The following is a 22,373-nucleotide window of genomic DNA, read 5'->3' on the forward strand; positions in this document are numbered from 1 at the left end:
ATGAGGGTCACTCTCCCCCCAAAAGATAAGTGCCTTTGTTTCCATCTTGCTATTTTGCTCTCACACTTCCTAATAACCGGATCCCACAGCTGACCACGCCTTGGGTTTGCCCCAACGGGAATGCCCAAATATGTGAACGGTAGCGACAAAATCCTGCAGTTCAAGAATTCAGCAGCTTCTCTAACCCACTGATCGGATTTGCCCACTGCACCAAAGTAGCTCTTTGCAAAATTTATCTTAAGACCAGAAACTAATTCAAATCCCCTTAATATTGTCTTTATAACCTTGACATTTTGCATGGTAGGCTCCCCAAAAAATACAGTATCGTCGGCGTATTGAAGTATGCTAACAGGTATGCTGTCTTTGCCAACCAAGAATTCAGAGAAGAGCTTTTCATTTACTGCTTTTCTCATAATACCAGTTAGACCTTCCGCGACGATGTTGAAAAGCAAAGGTGCTAAAGGGTCTCCCTGCCTCAGACCTCTGTAAGGAATAAATTCTGCAGTGGGGCTCCCATTTACAAGTACCGATACCGAGGCAGATTTGAGGCACGCTTGGATCCAGCAAATCCATTTCTTGCAGAACCCCATTCTGGACATCATATAGCTTAGAAAATCCCAGGATAACACGTCATAAGCTCTCTCAAAATCCACTTTGAACATCAAACATGGCTTTTGCCCCTTTTTTGCTTCCTCCAACACATCATTTGCAATGATAACACTATGTAGCAGCTGTCTGCCATCTATGAAGGCAGATTGTCTCTCATCAATGATGGTTGGCAAGACTTTCTTCAACCTACTTGATAAGAGCTTGGCCACAATCTTGTATGTGCATCCGATAAGCAAAATAGGTCTGAAGTCATTGAGTGTTTGGGGATCAGGAACCTTAGGAAGTAAGGTGATGAAGGATGCATTGCTTCCCTTAGGGAAAATCCCACTTGCATGGAATTCATGAAGGAAGCGAATAATGTCAGTCTTTAGCAGCGGCCAAAATTGCTTAATAAACTTAAAATTTAGGCCATCGGGGCCTGGACTTTTCTCACTTCCGCAATCCCAAACTGCCCTCCTTATTTCCTCCTCGTAAAAATTACCCACCAACATCTGATTTTGCTGCTGGCCAATGTTACAGAAGGATATCCCATTCAGCTGTGGCCTGCACTGCATAGGTTCTGAAAATCTCTGCTGGAAAAACCTGTGCACCTCTTCTTTCACTTTTAATGGTTCATCAACCCATGAGCCGTCAATGAGCACCCCATTCACAGCGTTGTATCTGCGGTTAGAATTGAGCATCAAGTGGAAATAACGGGAGTTGCAATCTCCTTCTTTGATCCACTTAGACCTTGCTTTTTGCCTCATTAATGACTCGTGTGATTTGGCTGCTTCCCATAGCTGCTGCTGAATCATTTTCCTTTTCAGGTTTTCTTGAGTGGATAATACCCTATCAGCAGTTTCGGATTCCAGTTTGCACAACTCCTCTTGTAGAATTTGAACCTTCTTGTATGTGTCTCCGAACTTCTCCTTGTTCCATGTCTTCAGCCTCTCTTTAAGACTTTTAAACTTCTCTTTTAAGACGAAACCACCCCACCCCCTTATATGTGTCTGAGACCAGCATTCATTTACTGTCTGCACGAAGGACTTATCCTTGAGCCAACAGTCCAGGATTCGGAATGGTTTGGGACCCCAATCCACGTTTTTGGAACTGAATAGAACAGGGCAGTGATCAGAAAAGTCCCTGTCCAGAGTAAATTGTGTGCTAGTTGGCCATTTTGTGAACCATTCAGTAGAAATAAAAGCTCTGTCCAACTTGCTTTTTGCGGTTCCGTTCGGCCTATACCACGGATATTTTCTTCCCGCACATGGTGGCTCCTCAACTTCCATATCCCCCAACCAGTCATTGAATTCTGTAATAAGTCTATCATCCGTCCCTTGCTGAGATACTCCCACTCTCTCAGATGGACTTCTAATGCTGTTGAAGTCACCCACTAGGCACCATAATCCATTTGGGTTCAGACTTTTGTGCAGTTTAAGAGATTCCCAGAGTTCCCTCTTATTCTGAATTTCGCATGGGGCATACAGATTAATTATGTGGACTCTTTGGGCTTCATTGATCCATACTCCATCCAACAAGATGAACCCCCTTCCTGATATCTTACTTTCCAATTTGAATCTTTTGTCATTCCATACACATAATAAACCACCTGCTGTATTTTCTGCAGGAAGCGCTTCCCAACACACATCGTCATCTCCCCAAAGGATTTGACACGTTTTTTTGTCAACTTGCTCCCTTTTCGTCTCCTGGAGACAGAGAAGGTCTACTTTATGCTTCCTCACCAGCCTCCGGATAGCGCTCCATTTGACTCCCCTCCCCAGCCCTCGTACATTGTAAGAGAGAATATTCATGAGGCCCCTAACCTATTACCCAACTTCTCTGCCTCTTTCAAATCTCTATCCTCCATATCGCTAAAACTTTTGATAAAACTGTGGTGATCCATGTCGCAGGTAATCCCCAGCTGCTTCGCCATGTTCCAGTGGTCCTCTGCCTCCATAAGAAACACTGTGGAGTCCACGTTGTCAGTTGGTAGAGCGTCTTTGACCATATGATCTGGAGGGGCGTCGAGATTTTCGCACAGGGGTTGAGGAGGGCGTATGTTAGTCTCATGATAATTGTCAAAAGCTACTTTGGGCTGTTGTTGAATATTGGTGTCATTGTCTCCAGCCTTTAGCTTCACAATTTCGCTATTGTGGGCCTTTTTCTTTCTGCACCATCTCCCTCTGGAGTACACCTTCCAACCCAGGGGGGATTCAGCCTTCAATTCAGTGGTGAATTTGTAGGGGTGGGGTGTATTTTCTGCGTTAGTGCTATCCGGCAGGCCCATTTCTGTGAGCCCATTGTTAGCGTCACAAGATGCAGGGGGGGGAGTAGTGTTGGTAATTTCTATCAGCTGAAGGGGCTCGGGATTTTTAATTAATTCTTTTCTTGGGCTAGAAACGAAGGTTACGGCTTTTGTTGGTGGGGTGTTATTATTAGGGCCCGAAATAACAGGCCCATCTCCAACCACTCTATTAAAATTGTCCCCGTTACTATCTTCGGAACATTGAGCATGTCTACGGGTGCCATCAGTGATTGTGTTGTCGCCTTCCTGAGCTGCCAGCTGTGGGTCACTGCAGTCTCCACCTTGATACTGGAGTTGGTACCTTGCATGGTCTACGATGCCAGAAAGCTGGGGTTCATGTGTCGTGGGCTGCTCCACCATATCCCCTTGACCCGTCTCATTCCCTGCACTGGTATATGCCACTTTGTCGCAAACATCCTCTGACCCCAGGATTGGGAAATCATCTGTCACCTTCCTTTTTTGAGCCTCCACGCCTGCCTCATCTGAAAAGCTGATCTTGGGTAATATCCTCGTACCTCGGTTAATACCCGCGGGTCCAACATCAGTGATCGGACCTTTGGGTAATGTTGCGCCGGTTAGAGGTGTCCTTGCGGAGGTGTTTCCCCCACCAGAACTGCCGCCGTCAATCCCTGCCGGTGTGATGACGGTGTCCGAACCACTAGCGGGGTTCGGAATGAGCCAGTCGTCGTCGCCGTCAAAAGACGAGATTTCCTCCGATGAGCCGGGGCTGCTGCGGCTGTGACATGCACATTTTCTGATATCGTTCGACGTCTCTTCGACGATATGTACCTGGTGTGTTTCGCCGCCGATATTAAGGTTCACCAGGTGCTGGATGGTAGGCTTCCATGGGGTCCTGATTAGTACTCTCGCCCGATCCAACCTTCGGCGCTCCTCCGCATCATCATCAACGTCCACCAAGTCACCTATCGCGGATACGATCTTGCGGATGTTTTCGATATCCCAAGCTACTATTGGGATTCCCCAACACCTGGCCCAAATTAACCTGCAGCCCGTTCTAATGTTTGAGTTCCATTTCTCCATTGAATAGAACGGCGTCGTCCCGAACTGATTTTCTTCCTTGACCAATTCTGCTGCCCTACTATCAGTGAGCCTGAGGAGTAGGGTCATATCGTCCCCGAGATACTTGGGCACGACGTCTGTACCCAGTTCCCAGGAAATGTCTTCCTCTAGTGTAAGGAAGCTCGAAATGTCCTTCAAACGACCCACCCACGCGTCAGAATACCACTGTTTGGGTCCCGCCAGTAAGTCGATATGTGCAGAAGACTGCGACCATGCTTGTTTGGGGCTTACACTCACCACGTTTCGCCTCTGCACAGCGTTACGCGGGTCACTTAGGAGAACCTTCGCATACGACGGCGTTGGTACCCTTTGCTGAGGGTGTGGATGGTGGGTTGTTAACGTTGCACCGTTGCCTACCATCCTCTGAGGATAGAGTCCTGTGTTGCTCCGTGTTTGTCCCCCTGTTTGTCTCACATATTTGGGAACGTTAACGTACAACTTCAAACCTCCTACAACGATTTTATCAAGCTGACTTTCTAATCGTCGTACGTCAAAGACCCCCCTGAACCTCACAAATCCGAATCTCCTCCCCATTTTGTTTCTTTGTTTGGAGATAAAGATCTCCCTTACGTCCCCCCATCTTTTGAAATGAGCCCATAGGTCCCTCTCCGTTACACTTTCCGAGAACCTCGTGAAATAAAATGTTGAGATGTCTGATCTCTCCCTCCAATTGGCTTTTGCATGGTGGAGTTGTTGTTTCTCAGGCATGTTGCCGGCGTAGCATTGCCGGGGATCCGGCCTAACCCTTTCGTGCCTCCTCTCATTTCTGGACCTAACCTTTACCCACTGGTTATCACTCTCACTCTCGCTCACTCTCACATCATCTCTCTCCTTCTCTCTCTCTCTCATCTCTCACTTTCGCCCAATCTCTTTATTTTTTGGGAATAAATTTTCTTGTAACAAGTTGATTGCTTCGTAAGCTTCAGCTTGAGGGGGATTGTTGAAAATCATAATTAATATTCTGATTCTAGTATTAATTACAGTTTATAGGGATATTATCTTTGATTTGGAGGAAACAGAATATTCTCTATTTATGTATAATTAATGTAATTATCCTATATAAGCACGCCTGCTGTGTAATCCAACATACGGTTTTCACACAAGTTTCCCTCAGTTTTTTCCTATTTTACATTATTAATAAATAAAGAATATTATATTCTGGTTCTCCACAATAACTATGATGATCAAAATTTATAAAAAGATATTTGTGATCTTAAGAAACAAATTGTTTTTGCCTATATCATAATCAGTTTTGGCTAACTGTAACGGTAAAAGCATCATTGCTAGAACTCAAAACAAGTATTGACTCTATACAATAGCTTACAGTTCAAATTTCAAAGGCATCATTACTAAATTACTATCTTATGCTAATTGTATCATACTATCATTCTCCTCTCTTCCGTTATCATCTTCAGAAAAAACACAACTTCTAAGTTTGGTTCATTAAGAGACAACTCAGCCAATTCGACAAGTCCAGCACCATCATCAAGTGGATCATGCATATCCACGAATGTCCCATAGTATTGTCTCTCCTTTTTTATACAATTATACCCCTCATCTTTTCTAGACAAAAGTTGAAGGTTGGACTGCATATAAACCATTATTCAGCCCTTTTTGGATCTGTTTTGTTTCCCTTCAAAGAATGAACAAATGAGTATGAACTCCAATTCCTCTCACAGCATGAGGAAGAACATGGCTGCCCAAAATTTTTTAAGGCAAGCTTTTCAAATACTATTGAAATACATATTGGGAAGTATCCAATTCGTTGCAGTGTTGATTGAAGCCCGATTCTCAAAAGTATTTTATTGACCCTTCATTTCATAAAGTAATCTTTCTACCCAGATCATTTCATCAAGGTGGAATGTCGACATTAATGATGTCAGATGCCCATTTTGCAGAAGTCATGATGAGGACGAGGCTCATTTATCCTTTACCTGTGCTAAAATCTTGCCGCTATGGTGGGAATTGCGATATTGGGTAAATGTAGTGGGTGCTTTCTCGAAAAATCCAAAACAGCATTTCCTTCAACACTCATACTGCAATCTTGGCTCAGCGGTGGCAGACTTGATGGATTGCTTTGACATGGTGTATTTGGCATCATAGGAATAGGATTGTCTTCCAAAATGAAAGTTTCAACAGTCATAAAGTGATGGAGGATGCTCTATTTTATTGTTGGACCTGGCTTAAACATTTGGAGAAAGGATTTGACATCCTGTTTCATTCTTGGTCCAGTAACATTAGGATAGTTTTTTGTTTCTGGGGGGAGATAGCTTATAGAATCTTATTACGACTGGTTGGGTACGTAGCGGTTAGCCAGATCTTTGGTTTCCTAATTCATGTTGGTTAGCATGTATTAGGTCACCATAGTTCTGCACCTTGCAAATGCTAGGATGTATGTACAACAGTACCGATTGTACTGATTTTTAATATTCTATATAATATATATATATATATACAAAAATAAATAAAAACATATGCAATGTGTCAGTGTTTGGAGTTCAGCTTCAGCACTGCTGCAAGCTATGACCAATTGCTTCTTGTTTCTTCAAGTTACCAGATTTTCCCATATATAAGTACAACAGCAAGAAGTGAATGTGAGCAGTTATTGATGCTGCTTAATCCTCATTTGAATTAATGGTTGTATCTTGTGTTCAAATTGTGTATCATTATGTCTAGGTTCAGTATTTAGGTTCAATGTATCATGTAAATATAGTTTGTAGGGAAATTGAATCTATATTCTATGAAAATATTGAGTTTGTGATGTAGATAAAACAGTTTTCAGCATATGCTTTTCTTTATTTCAACACCTTTTTTCTTTCAAATAGTGTTTGATTAATGTTTCACAAAGTTCATTCATTTAGTTTTGTTCTCTTCATGTTATTTTTTGCTATATTCCCATCACTTAATCGGTCTACTTTATTTGGATGTTGCTGTTGTATCTTGCAGTTAGTTATTTGATCAGATCAATACATAAATTCCAATATCTTCATCATTTAAAGTTCATCTTATTTATCGGTGACTTTACAGCCAGTAGTTCAAAATATCAAGGTGGATAATCATCCAGGAGGAGGACACTGGTTTGCTGCTGGTCTATCACCTAATGTGAGCCTGCTACTACCTTAAATATTACTGCCTTTATCTTCTCAAGTAGTGAATATTACTATCTTTGCCTTCTCAAGTAATGAAGTTGGATACATTTATGATAACTTTCTTAAATTATGAAGGACATGGAAATAATGTTAAAAAGTTTCCAAAGAGAAAATAATCTTGTACACTAGAGAGCACGGGGCCTCATCTCAAACTGGATTTAAAAAGAAGAGCTCTCCTCTATTTTGTTCCTACTTGACTGTATTTTGTTCCTGCAGGTTCCAGGAAAAAGCAGAGCTTCCCTCTATAGCAGTCCACATTTTCAGATGGTTCAACATCCGCCTGCTAATAGTTATGGCAGTGTAGGAAGTCATGGGAGCTATAATGATAGTGTTGGGCTTGGAAGCAGCTATGGAAGTTATGGAGAGAGCAGTAACATGTTTGCTTACTATTCACCTATTGGTCCATCTGTTATGAACATGCACAATCAGGGAAGTATGTCAATGCTTGGGAATAGTCCAGATGCTAGGAGGAGAGTTAAGTACCAACCTGGGAATGGGCTGGGCATAAGTCCGGCAGCGGGAAATTTTGCTCCCCTGCCCCTTGGTGCCAGCCCATCTCAATTTACTCCACCAAGTTCCTATAGTCAGGTTTCAGTCGGTTCTCCAGGACACTACGGACCCACATCTCCTGCAAGAGGAACTTCTCATGGATCACCTTTAGGCAAGACAGCTGCAGCTAGCCAGTTTAATAGAAGAAAAAATTGGGGACATTCCGGAAGTCCTCAAACTCTAGAAGCATTTTCTTCACATTGGCAAGGTCAATATCTTGACAGCACAAGCCATACTGAGGGAACATCACAAGCTCTTGGCAGTTCACCATCATATCTACAGTCAAATAGTAATCCTGGAAACTGGAAGCAGCGAGGAAGTGGAGGATTATCTGCTAATCAGAACATTTCATCCTTGATGAAGCCCAGTGCTAGTATGAACTCACAATCAACAGAATTGGTTTATGACAATGCGGAGACAGGCATTTCTTTGCCTGATCCTGGTGATTGGGACCCTAATTATAGGTACACAATTGGCTCCTAAACAACTTATTTATCGTTGACTATTTTTTAATTAAAAATGATATATTGGATGCCTGTTGTGTGTTTCATGTAACATAATTTTTTATAAATATGACTATCATGCCTGCATGTTGAAGATTTTATTTGTTTATAACATGCAAAAAATTAAAGAGAGGGTCAGCAATTAACATTTTTTCATTTTGAGATACAATGGGGCCTGGGCCCAAAGCAAGGAGCATTTAACAAAGGAGGTTTATATGAACAATTAGTGGGAGTGAAGAGAATAAAGAGGAACCTGGATTAGGGGAGAGGGCATGAAAAACTCTACTACTAATAATGTCACACTCCTTCCAGGTCAAGGGAAGCCTCTGACAGATCATGATAGAAGCAGGCATCTTGTCAATATACTCAACTACCATGTATTAGAGTATATTTTTTACTATTTTTCTTTATTTTATACTTTGTACTGTATTGGAGTGTTAAAGGAGCTGCAGTTATTCAACTGCAGTGATAATCAGTTATTAGTAACTGCCTAACTAACCTAACCAACCTGAGTACTAACTAACTATCATAAGTCACTGTGAGACTGCAGTTGAATAACTGCAGCTCCTTTAACACTCCAATCTACAGCAGTAATTAGTAGGATATTTTACTATTCTGTTTCTCCTCTAACTCAACTTAGAGTTAGTTAGAGCTTAGAGCCTCTAACCTGTCTCATATAAATACTCCTTTTAATCTCTCTTCAGTTTTGATTGAATTCATTTGTTACAGAATACAATTCTCTTTTTCTTTGAATCTAATTTGCTATCAAGAGCAGGGTTCGAACCCTAGATCTCATCCATGACTTCCATTTGCGGTTTCGATCATTCTTCTTCCCCTCCTCCACCTTGTCATGCAGAACCAGTTTCATCTTTTCCTCCGACTGCTGGGATTATGTTCTCTCACACCATATTGGAAAAAATGGACACCAAGAACTATCGTCTGTGGGGTCAGAAGGTTGAACTTGATATCAAGGGGCATTGTCTCCACCATTATCTTGTGAATCTGAGAATAGCTCCAAAATTTTATAAGGGGAAGGGAGAAGATAGAGTTATAGAATCAGATTTAGGGTTCACAGAGAGAGAGAGAGAACAGAGAAGAAATTTCAAGAAAAAAGGATAAAATGAATTCTCACTTAAGTATATAGGTGTACAGATATTTATAGACTGCTGAGGACTGACTGTTGTCTCAGCAGTCAGTTACACAGTTACAACTAACTATTGAAACCCAACAGATTATCTAGCATTAGCATATGATATCCCTAATAGAGGGGAGGGAAGATGTGCAAGAATGAAGGTATGCCTTTCGAATACCCTATCTGGCCTATTTTCTGTTTCAGTTCTCCATTTTCCCACCTTAGTCCTCTAAAATGTACCTACACATTGATATCAGTATCCACAGAAGAGTAATACAGTATAGGATATTCGAAAGGCACAATTTTGGTGTTTGAATGAGGTTAGATGATAATATAGTCTTTCTGTTCTAAAGGATACTCTTGACTGAAATAAGAGAAACTATATTATGAAGATCGAATAAGGAATTAATTCTCTGATATTTTTTGCAGAGACATTTTTATAATATTAAACAAGATTGAGTATTTGGTCTAAGTTTGACAGTATCGAGAAATAAGGATGTAATTCATGTGAGCAACATTTATTCATGCATCATAACCCAAATAAATTGACCTAATGTGTAATTAGTATTAGGTACTGGTGCTTTTTAAGTTTTATATGAAATAAGGAATGGAGAGGAGATCAAGATAAGATGGCTTGAACCAGAGAGATGTTCTTTAGAAAAAAAAAACAAAATACTAACAGAATATATAAAACAAGAGATTAAAGAAGGAAATAAAAATGCAAGGGGTCTAACTCATTTGGTTGAGACGGGTGTGTGAGTTGTTATAAATCCCCCGAAACATTCTTCAATTTCCACAGACAAAAAAAAACGATGGAAATAAAACTGAATACACAGGTGAAAAGATAATAGTGTTGTCCTAGATAGAATTGCATGAAACTTGAATCTGTCTGGAGAAATTCTACCAATTTCTGCCAATGATGGTCATGAAGCAGACTTGGTTATGATATCGAATCTTCTAGTAGTCATTCCCTGAAGTTAATTACTAATTTAACAATACATATAATGATGAATTGAGGATTAATGTTCTCATCGATAATTTTATTCTCATGCCAGTGATGAATTACTTCTTCAAGAGGATGGTTCAGATGAAAGCAGTTTGACAACTGAGTTTGGCAGAAGTATGAATCTTGGTGCTACTGAAACATGGGCTGGATTTGGAAGGTTCAACCATGTTTCGAGCACAAACACTCCTCCAATAATCATGCAAAGGTGGGTTGTTTACTGTTAATTTTTTTGTCATTTTGCTGTACTTTTTCCATGGTTGTTGTGGTTTGTGTTTTCCTTGGCTGCAGATTAAAATATGTAGATAAGTTGCACTGCCTTTAACTATGCTTTTAAAATAGGAAAAAAATTATTTCCCTGTATCAGCATAACAAAACTTGTGATGTCTTTCATTTTTTAAACACAATTATTTGGGTAAACTCGAATGGTTTTAAAATTATGGGGAAATCGATATTATTGTCATTTATGTGGTTTGTATTTGTTTTAACTTAATGAAGAAACACAAATCCTTGGAATATTTCCTTTCCCTTATAATCTGCTTTCCAGTTAAAATCTGAATATCCTTGTTTTACCATCATTGATCCTTTTTCTACTGCATTACCTTGTTCTCAGACTGAATGGACCAAGTCAAGCATTCACTAATGTTGAGATGGGTAGCCTTCCAATGCATGATCTTCAAGCAACATATGTACCCTCTATGTCTAAGCATTTTCATCTCATGCCTCATATTTTACAAAATTCTCCAAGTCGTTTTGGATACCAATCTGTTCAAAGATTCACACATGGTAGACCCCCCCATGGTGCTGAGTGGAATCAAATTAAGATTCAGGCTCCTTCTTCTGGTTTTAGCAGTGTGGACCCTCGTTCTCCCCGGAATAACTCATTCACCAACAGTATGACATGGGGTATATAATACTTGCTCAATTTTACTGTCCTTTTTTGTATGTTATTTGGATTATTACTATAGTAAAAATTGAATTGTATTTCTCATTTATGGAACCAATACTATGAGGGTAAATAAATAGAGATATAAGAATCACATGATTCTGTTTGATTGCAACAATCATTCACGCTCCCCCTCAATTTGGGTGATAGATACTATCATCCCAAGATTGGATCTAATATCTTATGTGCATCTTGGAAGAGCTCTAGTTAGGATGTCTGCTGATTGGTTGCATGATGACACATGGGTAACACTTACAAGGCCATGGTCAATCTTCTCCTTAATTAAGTGTCAGTCAATTTCCACATGTTCTGTTCTATCACAGTGAACCAGACTCTTAGCCATACTTATTGCTGCCGAATTTGTCACAAAGTATATTCATTGTATAGTTGGTGGGAATTCTGAGTTCTTGTAACATTCTTTTCAGCCAAATTCCTTCACCATGAGTTATAGCTCTTAGTTTGTTTGGCTTCTACTCTACTCTTGGCCACCATGGATTCCTTCTTACTTCTCCAAGTAACCATGTTCCCCACACAAAAGGGCAATATATAGTAGTAGATTTTCTCGGATGCACAACCTGCCCAATCTGAGTCTGTAAATACTTAAATGCCTTTGTTTGAGTTTCTTTCAAAGAAAAGACCCCTGTCAGTGCACCTTTAAGGTATTATAGGATCCTATTCACAACTTTTCATGAGTATCTGTGGGGTTTGACAAATGGCGACTTGCCATACTTATGGCAGGCGTAGATTAATTTTCTGGTTTTATCAGCTGGAGACCTTTCATCTGCAAAGTCGTTCTGTTATATTTGTTCTATGGGATTTTTGGCGTCCTTGCACCAAAGCATCTCAGTATCTTGAATTAGGTCCAGGGTGTAGTTCCTTTGAGACAAAGATTTCATCCTTTGTTCGAGCTACTACCATCCCAAGGAAGTACTTGAGCAGTCCCAAGTCTTTAACTTAAAATTCTTTAGCCCAAAACTGCTTCAAGCCCCCAAGTTGATTATGGTCATCTCTTGTGATTATGTCAGATCAACAATCCCCTTCTGTTTTCAGCTTTTATTGATTTTTTTTATCAACAACAACTGTAATCACTTGGTTCAGGATTTAATCACACTTAAAACTCCTCACTCCTCCCCTAGAGTGTATTCGGTGGGGATCGAACCCATGTCCTAACCCCCCAAACTCAGTGTGTTGCCAACTAGCTATACCCATTGAGTTCTGCTTTTATCTAATGGAATGAACATCATTTTTACAATTCTTTTTTTATAAAAAAATAGCCTAATATGATGCATCTATATCAATCTAACTTGGCTGGTACATATTGTAGGGCGAAGAATGAATCCTCCTGTCTCAAGCATGCCTCCAACATCCGGCACAAGAAAAGATTATGCAAGGATAGACTAGCAGGGCCCAATCTAATGGTTCAGGTTGTTTTTCATTTTTATTTTGTGGGGGTGGGGGTAATGACAAGATTAATCTTTGTAGATGGGGAGGAAGGGGGAAAGGGAAAAAAAAAAAGGCCAGTACCCTATATGGTTCGTTAGCAAACCCTTGTATATCTTTGATCAGTTATTGTGCTTGCGCTTAAAATTAATTTGTGGTTATTGTTTGCATGCCAGTGATCATTTATTGGGGTATTGGTATTTGGTAATTCAAAGGCATACTATATATGCGCTTCGCTCATGTACCTTCTGGAAGGCTTGTGCTTAAAGAAATCCTATGAGTTGGTCGCGTGCCAAAAAATTATTCAGTCGTTGCCTTTTTATAGTAGCGTAGCTATTTGAGTTCTTATAGGCTTCTAAAGTTTTCTTCCTTTAATATATATATAAAAAAAGTTCTTACTAAATTTGAAGTTTGAACTATTTAGTAAATTCCATTTAGTTGTACATAAATTTTGTGGGTTGTCTTGCTAAATTCTTCACGTTTGAATATTGTTATATTTGAATTGGTCCTTAGATAAGAAAGCGCTTAATCCTTTGCTCATCGAGCAATCTTGCTTCTCACACGTGATTTAATCCAATGGATGCATTAACAGAGAATCTGAGATGGTTTGCTCAAAGCAACAAATAGCGCTTCTTGCCTCATAAATTTATCAAGTCAACATAAGAAAACCAAGGTAGTAGTAATCTTAATGCAAGCATACAAGGAAAATCAATTATAATGCAATCCCTCTTAAGTTCGATTTAGCCTAAAATTTTAATTCAATCATAAGAAATGGATAGAAAGGTTTGTGTAACGTCTTGAATCTCCTTTATCTTCCTTTTGAATACTGACTTCAAAGATTAAACTCTACAGCTTTATCTTCATTATTATTTTGAGTTTCTATTTACACTCTTACTTCTCTTTGTTCTTCTCAAGGGCCGTGTCAAGAAATATTGGAACATAACAAAAAAATTATAAGAAAAAAAAAAGACAATAAAATATTATTTATTAATTTTTATATTAATCTACTAATTTTTTTATCTGAAAAAAAAAAAACTAACAATGTTTTATAATCAAGTAATTATAATATTTCACAATCAATGGATAAAATAGTTAATGTATTCAATATAAATTATAAATATAAAATATAAAATAAATAAGAAAAAATGTTAACCGATCTAACCTAGAAAGAGATAATCACTTGTTAATATTTTTTATTGCAACAATTTGATATAAGTCATATGTTATCCACCTTGACAATTCACTTCCAGTTTTATAAAATAGACTTAATTACTGTTTTAATCCTTGAATTTGTAGGATGTATTTTTTTTAATCCTTAAAATTTAAAAATATTTTTTTTAGTCCCTGATTTTGACAAGTTTTTTTTAGTCCTTGACATAATAAATTGAAGCTTTATAATGGTTTTTAACATTTTGTAGCGGTCTTTTTAGCACCTTGTGCTCGTTTTGAAATGCTAATTCAAATGGTTTAAAAATAAAATTAATTTATGGTATCTAAAATTTTAGGGACTAAAAAAAATACACCCCAAATACCCTAAAACACTAATTAAGTTTATTTTTAAAAATAAATTGAGGATTTATGATAGTTTAAAAATAAATTGAGGCTTTATGGTGGTTTTTAATATTTTGTAGTGGGTTTTTTTTAGCACCTTGTGCTAGTTTTGAAATGCTAATTCAAACGATTTAAAAATAAAATTAATTTATGGCAGCTAAAATTTTAGGGATTAAAAAAAAACACACCCCAAATATCCTAAACACTAATTAAGTTTGATTTAAACTAATTTTGATACCAAAGATCAATTTTTATACTTATTTTAAAAGTCGTTAAAACCAATTTGGTAAAAAAAATGGATTGATTTTCCAAACTAAATCATAATACTAGTTCATTTTTTAATTGGTTGACAACTTTTGGGGTAATTAATATATAGTGGTGCACATTTTTAGTTATCATATATTCATTTTTATTTCTGTCACAAAGTGTTAAAGCTGTCATAAAGTGTCACTTTATTATGTCAGACTAAAGAAATAATTTGTCAAAATTTTGGAACTAAAAAATATTTTTAAATTCTAGGGACTAAAAACATCACACACCCAAATTCAGAGGCTAAAACAATAATTAAACCTATATAGGAATGAAATAGTGAAATTAATTTGAAATGAATATTTCAATTTTTAATTCTTTTAAAATTAGACTTGTAATGACTTGATCATATGCCCGCACGCATAGACACATGCAAGCACACATACACATATAAATATATTAGCAATGCATGAGTTGGTTGACTTCAAAATTTAATGGATGCAATCTCATTTGTGTCTTCACATTTTTATTATTGTCAATATATTCAAGTAAGGCTTAAATATGTTTTTGGTCCCTAATATATATTTGTTTTTGTCATTTGGTCCCTAATACATTTTTGCTTCGTGATGGGTCCCTAATATTTGAAAACATTTGTCCGAAGTCTCTATCATTAGTTGAAATTCGTTATCTGGTTACGTGGCTGTTAACTAGCCACACAGGCATACCACATGTGATTTTGTCTGATTGGGATTACATGTGCAGTGCCACGTGTACCAACTCACTTGAACCCCCACCAAAACCCTAGACCCTCCGTCCTCTTCCATCTCGTCGGAAGCAACAGTCACGGCAGAGTTGGCAACAGAAGAAGATTTGGTGGCTTTCTTCTTGACGTGTTTGGGGTCAGTGACGGGGTGTTGTTGTTGTTCTCAGCAAGGCGCATTTGGGTTTAGATTCAATCTCGGATCCTGATTCGGTTTTGGATTCGAGGGAAGAGTGTTGGGACTGAGGGTTTGCAGGGGTGTAAATAACCTTAAACCTAGATCTAGAAAAACAAACCCAGATCAAGAAAATCAAATCAAGAAAAGTTTCAAAGGTCGATGATGGCCCTCCGTTGTTGCACTTGCATTTTGAAGGTGAACACCCTCTGTCGCGTTCTTCTTCTAGCCGACAACCATCACATTTTTCATAGATCTATGGACAGATCTATGCACACAAAGTTGTGCATGCGATCTCTTCAACTTCATGCCACCCCCACCCCCCTGACTGTTGGAGATGTTGGGGTCCGTGGTGGTGGCTTCGTAGTGGCGACTGGTGCACGATTGTGATCTCTCAAACTTCGCGTCACCATTGTGAGATGTTGGAATCCATTGTGGTGGCTTCGTTATGGCGACTGGACACATGATGTGGTTGGAGATGCGAAGGCCTTCGTGGAGGAGATGGCAATGTTGTGTGGTTGCATGTGTGGTGGAGAGACAATGGTGGTGAGATGGAATGAAAGGGAAGAGAAAGGTAGAAGAAGAGGAAAAGGGCAAATAAGAAAAAATAAACAAAAAAGGTGGATTTTTTGATTGGGTTGTTGGTGTTCTGGAGGCACGTGAGGTGGTTGATGGAGGCGTGTATGATGTGGAGCTTGTGAAGGAGTTGGTCAGGACCGATGACAGTTGTTTGGGTGATTGGAGGGTGGAGGAGAGGTGGTAGAGGAAGAGGATGTTGGTGGCAACCATGGCCATTAGGAGGACCAGGTTGAAGGTCATGGTGGTGAAGGTGAAAAAAAGATTATGCAAAACGACGCCATTTTTGCTTTTGAAATTTTTTTTTGAAAAAAGTCACATGTGTAATATCCGTCAGACAAAAATCACACGTGGCATGCCTGTGTAGCCAATTAACGATCACGCAAGCAAATAACGAATTCCAACTAACAGAAGAGACCTCAAACAAAAGTTTTCAAATATTAGAGACTCGATTCAAAGAAAAAATTTATTAGAGACCAAATGTAAAAAAAAGAGTATATAACAAGGATCAAGAACATATTTAAGTCTTCAAGTAATAACTTTAATTGTGTGTCCCTCAACAAATATATATATATATATAATTCAATAATTTTTTTTATCAATGGGGCAATGACCATAACTAACTTAATTTTTATAATGGGTCACATATAAAGAACAAATATATTTTTAAAATTAATTTATTAAAATTAAGCGGTAAGCCAATGTTACAAGGTCATGACACATCCTAACTCTTCAAACTGATTATGTTACAATTACTACTAAAAAATAGACTTTCAACATCGATTGTTTTCGACTTTCAACATTGATTTTTAACCGATGTTAACACTACCGATGTTAACAACGTTAACATCGATTTTTAAAAAATCGATGTTAACATGTACTACACGACATCGGTTATTACCAAAACCGATGTCGTATAATAAGAAATATATAAAAAAAAAAACAAAAACTGCAAAAAATAACATCAATTTTGATCAAAACTAATGTTGCAAGGTGCATAACATCAATTCTTAAAAAATCGATGTTGAATTGTGTATTTTGAAACGCTTTCTACATCGGTTGATGTAAAAAATGCATTTACAACATCGATTTTTGGTAAAATCAATGTTAAATGTGCTTACGACATCGATTTTGACCAAAACCGATGTTATAAGTACACTCTCTAAACTGTTTTTTGTTTATTTGAAAAACAATATTGATTATTTTACCCTCATGTATTGGTATGTTTTAAACTATATATTTATCGCCGAGGGGTTAGGGGAAATAATGTAACCCTTCAGTACAATTCCAAATGTCAAAACTAGGTATACATCTCATGCATTGGCCTATTCAGTTTAGTCGTGATGCATAACCCTCTGTATATATAGCAATTTGCTTCATATCGTTAATAATTATTACATACTCTCATCTGTGTTCAATTCAGCTTTGATTACTTTTTCTAATAATACAATGATCATGACTTTTATAAGAAGCTTCAATGTCAACAAAAAATCCAACCAACATTTTCTTAAAAATCACTTCAATCTCTTATCCAAACAAAAAAAAAATTACATTACTTCATAATCAAATTTTATATAATCACATTGATCTAAAATAAATTCTATAAACATAGATCCAAACAGTCTCATAAGATTTTTATTTATTTTGATGTATTAATGCACAATTCCCATATATAGTACGATGAAAGTGAGGAGAGTGAAATTTCAGACTCAGACATGGCCTCCATCTGCCTGTGGCTGATATGTTCGACGCCTAAGCTGAGAATCAGAATTGGGTTGTTGCAGAAATATTTTTGTTGGATCATTAGGATCAACATACCTGCATAACGCTTTCAGTCATAAATATTACAGCTTTTGGATTATAAATCATTCAATCTACTCTTCAAACTAACTAATCAGACCATCTCCAAACTATCATTCATTTAATTGAAATTTTATATTCCTTTTTATTCTTGATATCAATTAGTGTTAAGTTAATTTTTTTTCCTTATAATCGAGACCAGAGGGAGTACAGCTAAATAACATACCAGCATGATGTTTTCAATCATAAATATACAGTTTTAGGGTTATATATCACATAGTCTTAACTCTACAAACATGACTAAAAAATTTAAAGCACATTCACTTACGCATGTCTCATCATCTCATCAACTGGAGTCTGAGATGCCTGCAAAGGATCCACATAATTTTGTGTCTGCATATTAGTGTGTTGATTATACTGCCTCACTGAAGTAATCAAATTGAAGAAAAGGGGAATGAAGGTTCCACAGCCTCCCTCTTTGAATAAGATCTTAAATGAGTGTGTTGAGTAAAGAGCTCTGTGTTGGTCATTTGGGACCACCTATTGCAATTTAAAAAGTTCAGGGTTTAGGACCCATAATTTTGATATAAGGGGCCAGGTAACAAAGAATACATTATTTTACTTACAGGTTCAACATGTCCAGAGAGATTGTTGCAGTGAAATATTGGCTGGTTAAACTTTTCACCATGGATGTAAAGCTGCATAATTAATGAAGAACTAAGGATCAGTACGATAAAAATGACATATATAGAGCATGGTTTTATAATTAATATATGTTTCTCAATCCAAAAAACCAAAACCAATAAATAATATATATTACATTTTAACCCCAATTAAGTACAGCTTTTTCTCATCTTATTCCCTTCAAAAGTCAGATTGACTCTTCTGAAGTTTGATTCTAAGTGGAAACATCACTTTTCCAATTAAATCAAATCGAGACACAATCAAATGTCATGAAAGTGTAGACTTATTTGAGCTTATGAACAAACTTTATGCCATTGTATTTTGAGGGTGTTTGGAAGAAAACTTGTGAACTTATTTGAGCTTATGAATCCCGTAAGCTCTAATTAGGTTCTATGAATAAGACTTATTGAATAAGCAGTAGCACTTAATGGTGTTTACCCCCCTTTATCCAAAATACAATGGCAAGAAAGTGGCACAAAAGAACAAGCTCACAACTACAGCACGTAGCTGATAGCTAATAACTTCTTAATTATGTAGCCACTTGAAGGAAGGGAGACACGATTATGTTCCCGTGTCGCCTATCCTAACATACATTAATTATGTAGCCATTTGAAGGACGTGAGACACAATTATGTTCCCCTGTCACCCATACTAACATACATTAACTTCGACAAAGAAATTAAGAATAACAATTATTTGCATACATAATGTTATTTTCAAACTTAATAACTATCATGCATCATGCTCCAACCAATCTGACAGACTAACATAACAAAAACTAACATAATAAATTAAGTCGATAGCATGCTTAGTTGTAAGGAGTTAGCACTTAGCCCAAGGCATAAAGCCAAGCAATGATAATGACTATTTGCCAAGAACCAAAAGGCCTAAAATTCAACCCTCAGCATTCACACAAGTCATAACAGAAGATATGACAAAGACTCGACACAGAAAAATACAAACCTAACAATATTCGGTGCAGTGGTTCTGCTAGACAAAGATCGATATAGATTCATCCACAAAGCCAACACGAAAGGGGTCCATTAAATTGTCTTAGCATAACAAGAAGGGCAGTTGAAGAAGTAACCAAAAAAACTCTTCACGTAAAACAGGAAAAACAGCAAACTTAAAACTGCTAGCTATGAAGCACGAACACCAGACACGAACGCCTTGACAAGCTAATGTCTAAAATCTAGGACACGGGAACACCGCATACACACACAAACATAGAGACTCTAATGAAACGAAATATGAGTAACATATAAAAATATTTAAATGGATGGAATATTCATATTTTTAAACCAACCTTCCATGTTTTTTCAAGTGTATGAATTGTGTAAAGGTGACAACTTAAGTGTTCGAGCCAACAAAAATAATTTTTAAATTCGACACCTAATAAGGAGTGTTGGACAAGTCTCAGAAAAGTGTCAGTGTCAAAAATGAGTCCGACACAGCAAACAAAAGAGGTGTCCGTGCTTCATAGCCTGCTAGCATAGCATTAGCAATTCAAAACAATGAAAGGTGTAACACATACCAAAGGCATATCAAAAGCAGTGAAGTGTCCAACTGGACTTTTAGCAACGAAGACCATCCGAATATTCGACAAATACACGATTCCCTTTGTTTTGAGATTACCCCCATGATTGCTGACAAAAGTTAACAACAAAATCATCATTATATCATACATAGTTCTATACACCTGACCGAAATAAATAGAGGAATTAAACACTAACACAGAAGAAATATATAATTCAGACAAAGGGAACAACTTAAACATTGATTTAAACTAGAAAATGTCAACCAACAACTATTGACACAAGTGGTAATGGCTTGTGTCTCTTAATCAAGTGGTTCAAGTTCAAAACTGGTTGAACCTTAGATATGAATTAAATCGTGTTGGGAGGAGAATACTTACCTTGTGTGAGCTCAAGCTCCTCGATGAAGATTTGTCACGGCTGAAAACTTGGTACCAAACCATGGTTAAAAAAAAAAAAAAACTAGAAAGTGCCAAACAAGAGTTGTTTGATACCAAATGAAAAAAAAAATAAAAAAAAAACATTTCATATAGACCTCAATCAACTACAAATAAATAAGCAATTTTCAAATGTTCCAAATACACAGTTAGCAGAAGACCCCCTAATTTGACCCAGCATATATATAAGCATATAAAAAGTAGAGTCTCAAGTTATTGTTAGTTTTATATCAATCTTTTTATAATCACATGTTTGTTTGTTGCTCTAATAATTTCTTTTCAACTTCTCGCTATCTTGAAATTAACCAACAATTGTCTCTGCTATCGTATGAATAACAACCCCAAATATTCTTTTTCTTCTCTCTTTTTTTTCGTTGAAAAATTGAACAGAATCAATCCTATAGAAAGAAGAGGGGAAAAAAATTGGTAACTGACCCAGAGGCAGGAATCTTATCGACCTCGAATTCGACGCCGTCTCTGGCCAACACAAACATCTCGTTCACGAAAGGAACGGGCATTCCATTTGGAAACAGTTGAGGATTCAACGCCATCTCTCTCTCTCTCTCTCTCTCTCTCTCTAGAAGATTGAAGAACCGGCACGTGGGTCTTTCCAGACTTCACCGTCCTCCACCCCGCGTCGATCTTCTTTTATATACACGGTTTTCTTTTTTATTTCTTTTACTTTTTTATTTTTACCTTATTGTATTTTCTGTTTCCGTGATAATGACAAAATTGTCAACACATTTTAAAAATTGGAAACCAAGAAAATTTAAAACTACAAATTAGAAACATAAACTAGTTTTAATTTTAAGAAATTTTAAAACTTCAAATCAAAAACTACCCCCAAACAGAACCTAAATTTGTCTGGTTATGTTTTTATATTAATTAATCTGTTACTAAGTTTTTCATATTTTTTAGGGAACTAGTTTCTTTTATGTTACCATTCTAGGTGTAAAAAAAATTATTACATGCTACTTTTCACATGTTGTTAGTTTTTTTTTATTCTATAAAAATTTAGGAAGAATTATATTTTAGACTTAATTGCATTTTTTTTATTTTTAACTTTTAAATTTTTGGTGAATTTTACCCTGGATAAATTAATTTGGTGAATTTTATTCTGATCATTTATCTATTAATAAGTACAAAAAATTGAGGATAAATTTTTTAAATAAATAAAAATTTAGCAATAAAATTCGCCAAAAATTAAAAAATATTGGGTGCAAACTTTGTCAAAATATAAAATTAAGATAAAAAGCGTAATTATGTTATGAATAAAATGATAGAAAAAATTGGAATAAAATGCAATAACTTAATTTGCTAGGATAAAATTTATCAAAAAATTAAAAGTTGGGATACAAATTACAATTAGACCTTATTTTTAATAGTAATAACTATATTATTATTCCGTAGTTTATAGTTATTTTATAATTATTATAATGATGAATATTTATTATTCTTTTGGTCTGAATTATGAGAATAAAAACATAATAATGTAAAACATATGAAAGAACTCTATTATTATTATTATTATTATTATTATTATTATTATTAAACGATATTTATCAATATAAATTATAATAATTCTAAAAATATTTACATAAGATTTTTTGGAATCAAATATTAACATGATATTTTTATCAAATTTTTTAAATATTTATCAAATTAAATTAAATGATCTAATAAGAGTAACATAGAATACTTTAATTATTTTTATCATAGTAAAATATTTTTTTAACTCACGAAAATTGTATTATCAATTTATCACCCCTCCCATGGCAATGTTTAGTGAGAAACTCAATTAAAAATTGATTCATAGGATGTTAGATTCTTGAAAATGATATTTAAAATATGCATACCAAATGTAAGAGTTTAAGATTCTCAACCTAAGATTCTCGAGAAACTTGAAAGAAT

General features: G+C 36.6%; 2 protein-coding genes across 2 annotated transcripts in view; one reads left to right on the forward strand and one right to left on the reverse strand.

The window, feature by feature from the left end:
• Positions 1-13,098, forward strand: part of LOC114422950 (dual specificity protein kinase YAK1 homolog) — a 33,506-nt gene extending 20,408 nt beyond the window's left edge. Inside the window, exons 14-18 of the mRNA XM_028389516.1 lie at positions 7,001-7,075; positions 7,339-8,135; positions 10,362-10,517; positions 10,923-11,215; positions 12,580-13,098. Of these exons, the coding sequence (XP_028245317.1) occupies positions 7,001-7,075; positions 7,339-8,135; positions 10,362-10,517; positions 10,923-11,215; positions 12,580-12,656 (1,398 nt within the window). The 3' untranslated portion in view covers positions 12,657-13,098. The remainder of the gene's footprint in view (positions 1-7,000; positions 7,076-7,338; positions 8,136-10,361; positions 10,518-10,922; positions 11,216-12,579) is intronic.
• A 4,386-nt stretch (positions 13,099-17,484) lies between these two features.
• LOC114422951 (UPF0664 stress-induced protein C29B12.11c-like) lies at positions 17,485-21,096 on the reverse strand. Its single transcript, XM_028389517.1, has 5 exons — positions 20,898-21,096; positions 20,025-20,136; positions 18,433-18,504; positions 18,135-18,346; positions 17,485-17,824 (listed from the first exon to the last, which is right to left on the reverse strand). Exons 1-5 carry the CDS (start codon positions 21,011-21,013, stop codon positions 17,716-17,718), a joined length of 621 nt encoding a protein of 206 aa, XP_028245318.1. The 5' UTR covers positions 21,014-21,096; the 3' UTR covers positions 17,485-17,715.
• Between the last annotated feature and the right edge of the window lie 1,277 nt (positions 21,097-22,373).

This window comes from Glycine soja, chromosome 8 (genome assembly GCF_004193775.1).
Source record: "Glycine soja cultivar W05 chromosome 8, ASM419377v2, whole genome shotgun sequence".
Taxonomy (NCBI): domain Eukaryota; kingdom Viridiplantae; phylum Streptophyta; class Magnoliopsida; order Fabales; family Fabaceae; genus Glycine; species Glycine soja.

What these genes read in the sequence shown, in the direction of transcription:
- LOC114422951 (XM_028389517.1), bottom strand. Translation starts at nt 21,013, where the DNA reads ATGGCGTTGAATCCTCAACTGTTTCCAAATGGAATGCCCGTTCCTTTC. An exon ending in CTGCTTTTGATATGCCTTTG is followed by an intron (nt 18,505 to 20,024) that starts GTATGTGTTACA and finishes TTAATTATGCAG; the next exon opens with CTTTACATCCATGGTGAAAA. An exon ending in GATGAGATGATGAGACATGC is followed by an intron (nt 17,825 to 18,134) that starts GTAAGTGAATGT and finishes AGCGTTATGCAG; the next exon opens with GTATGTTGATCCTAATGATC.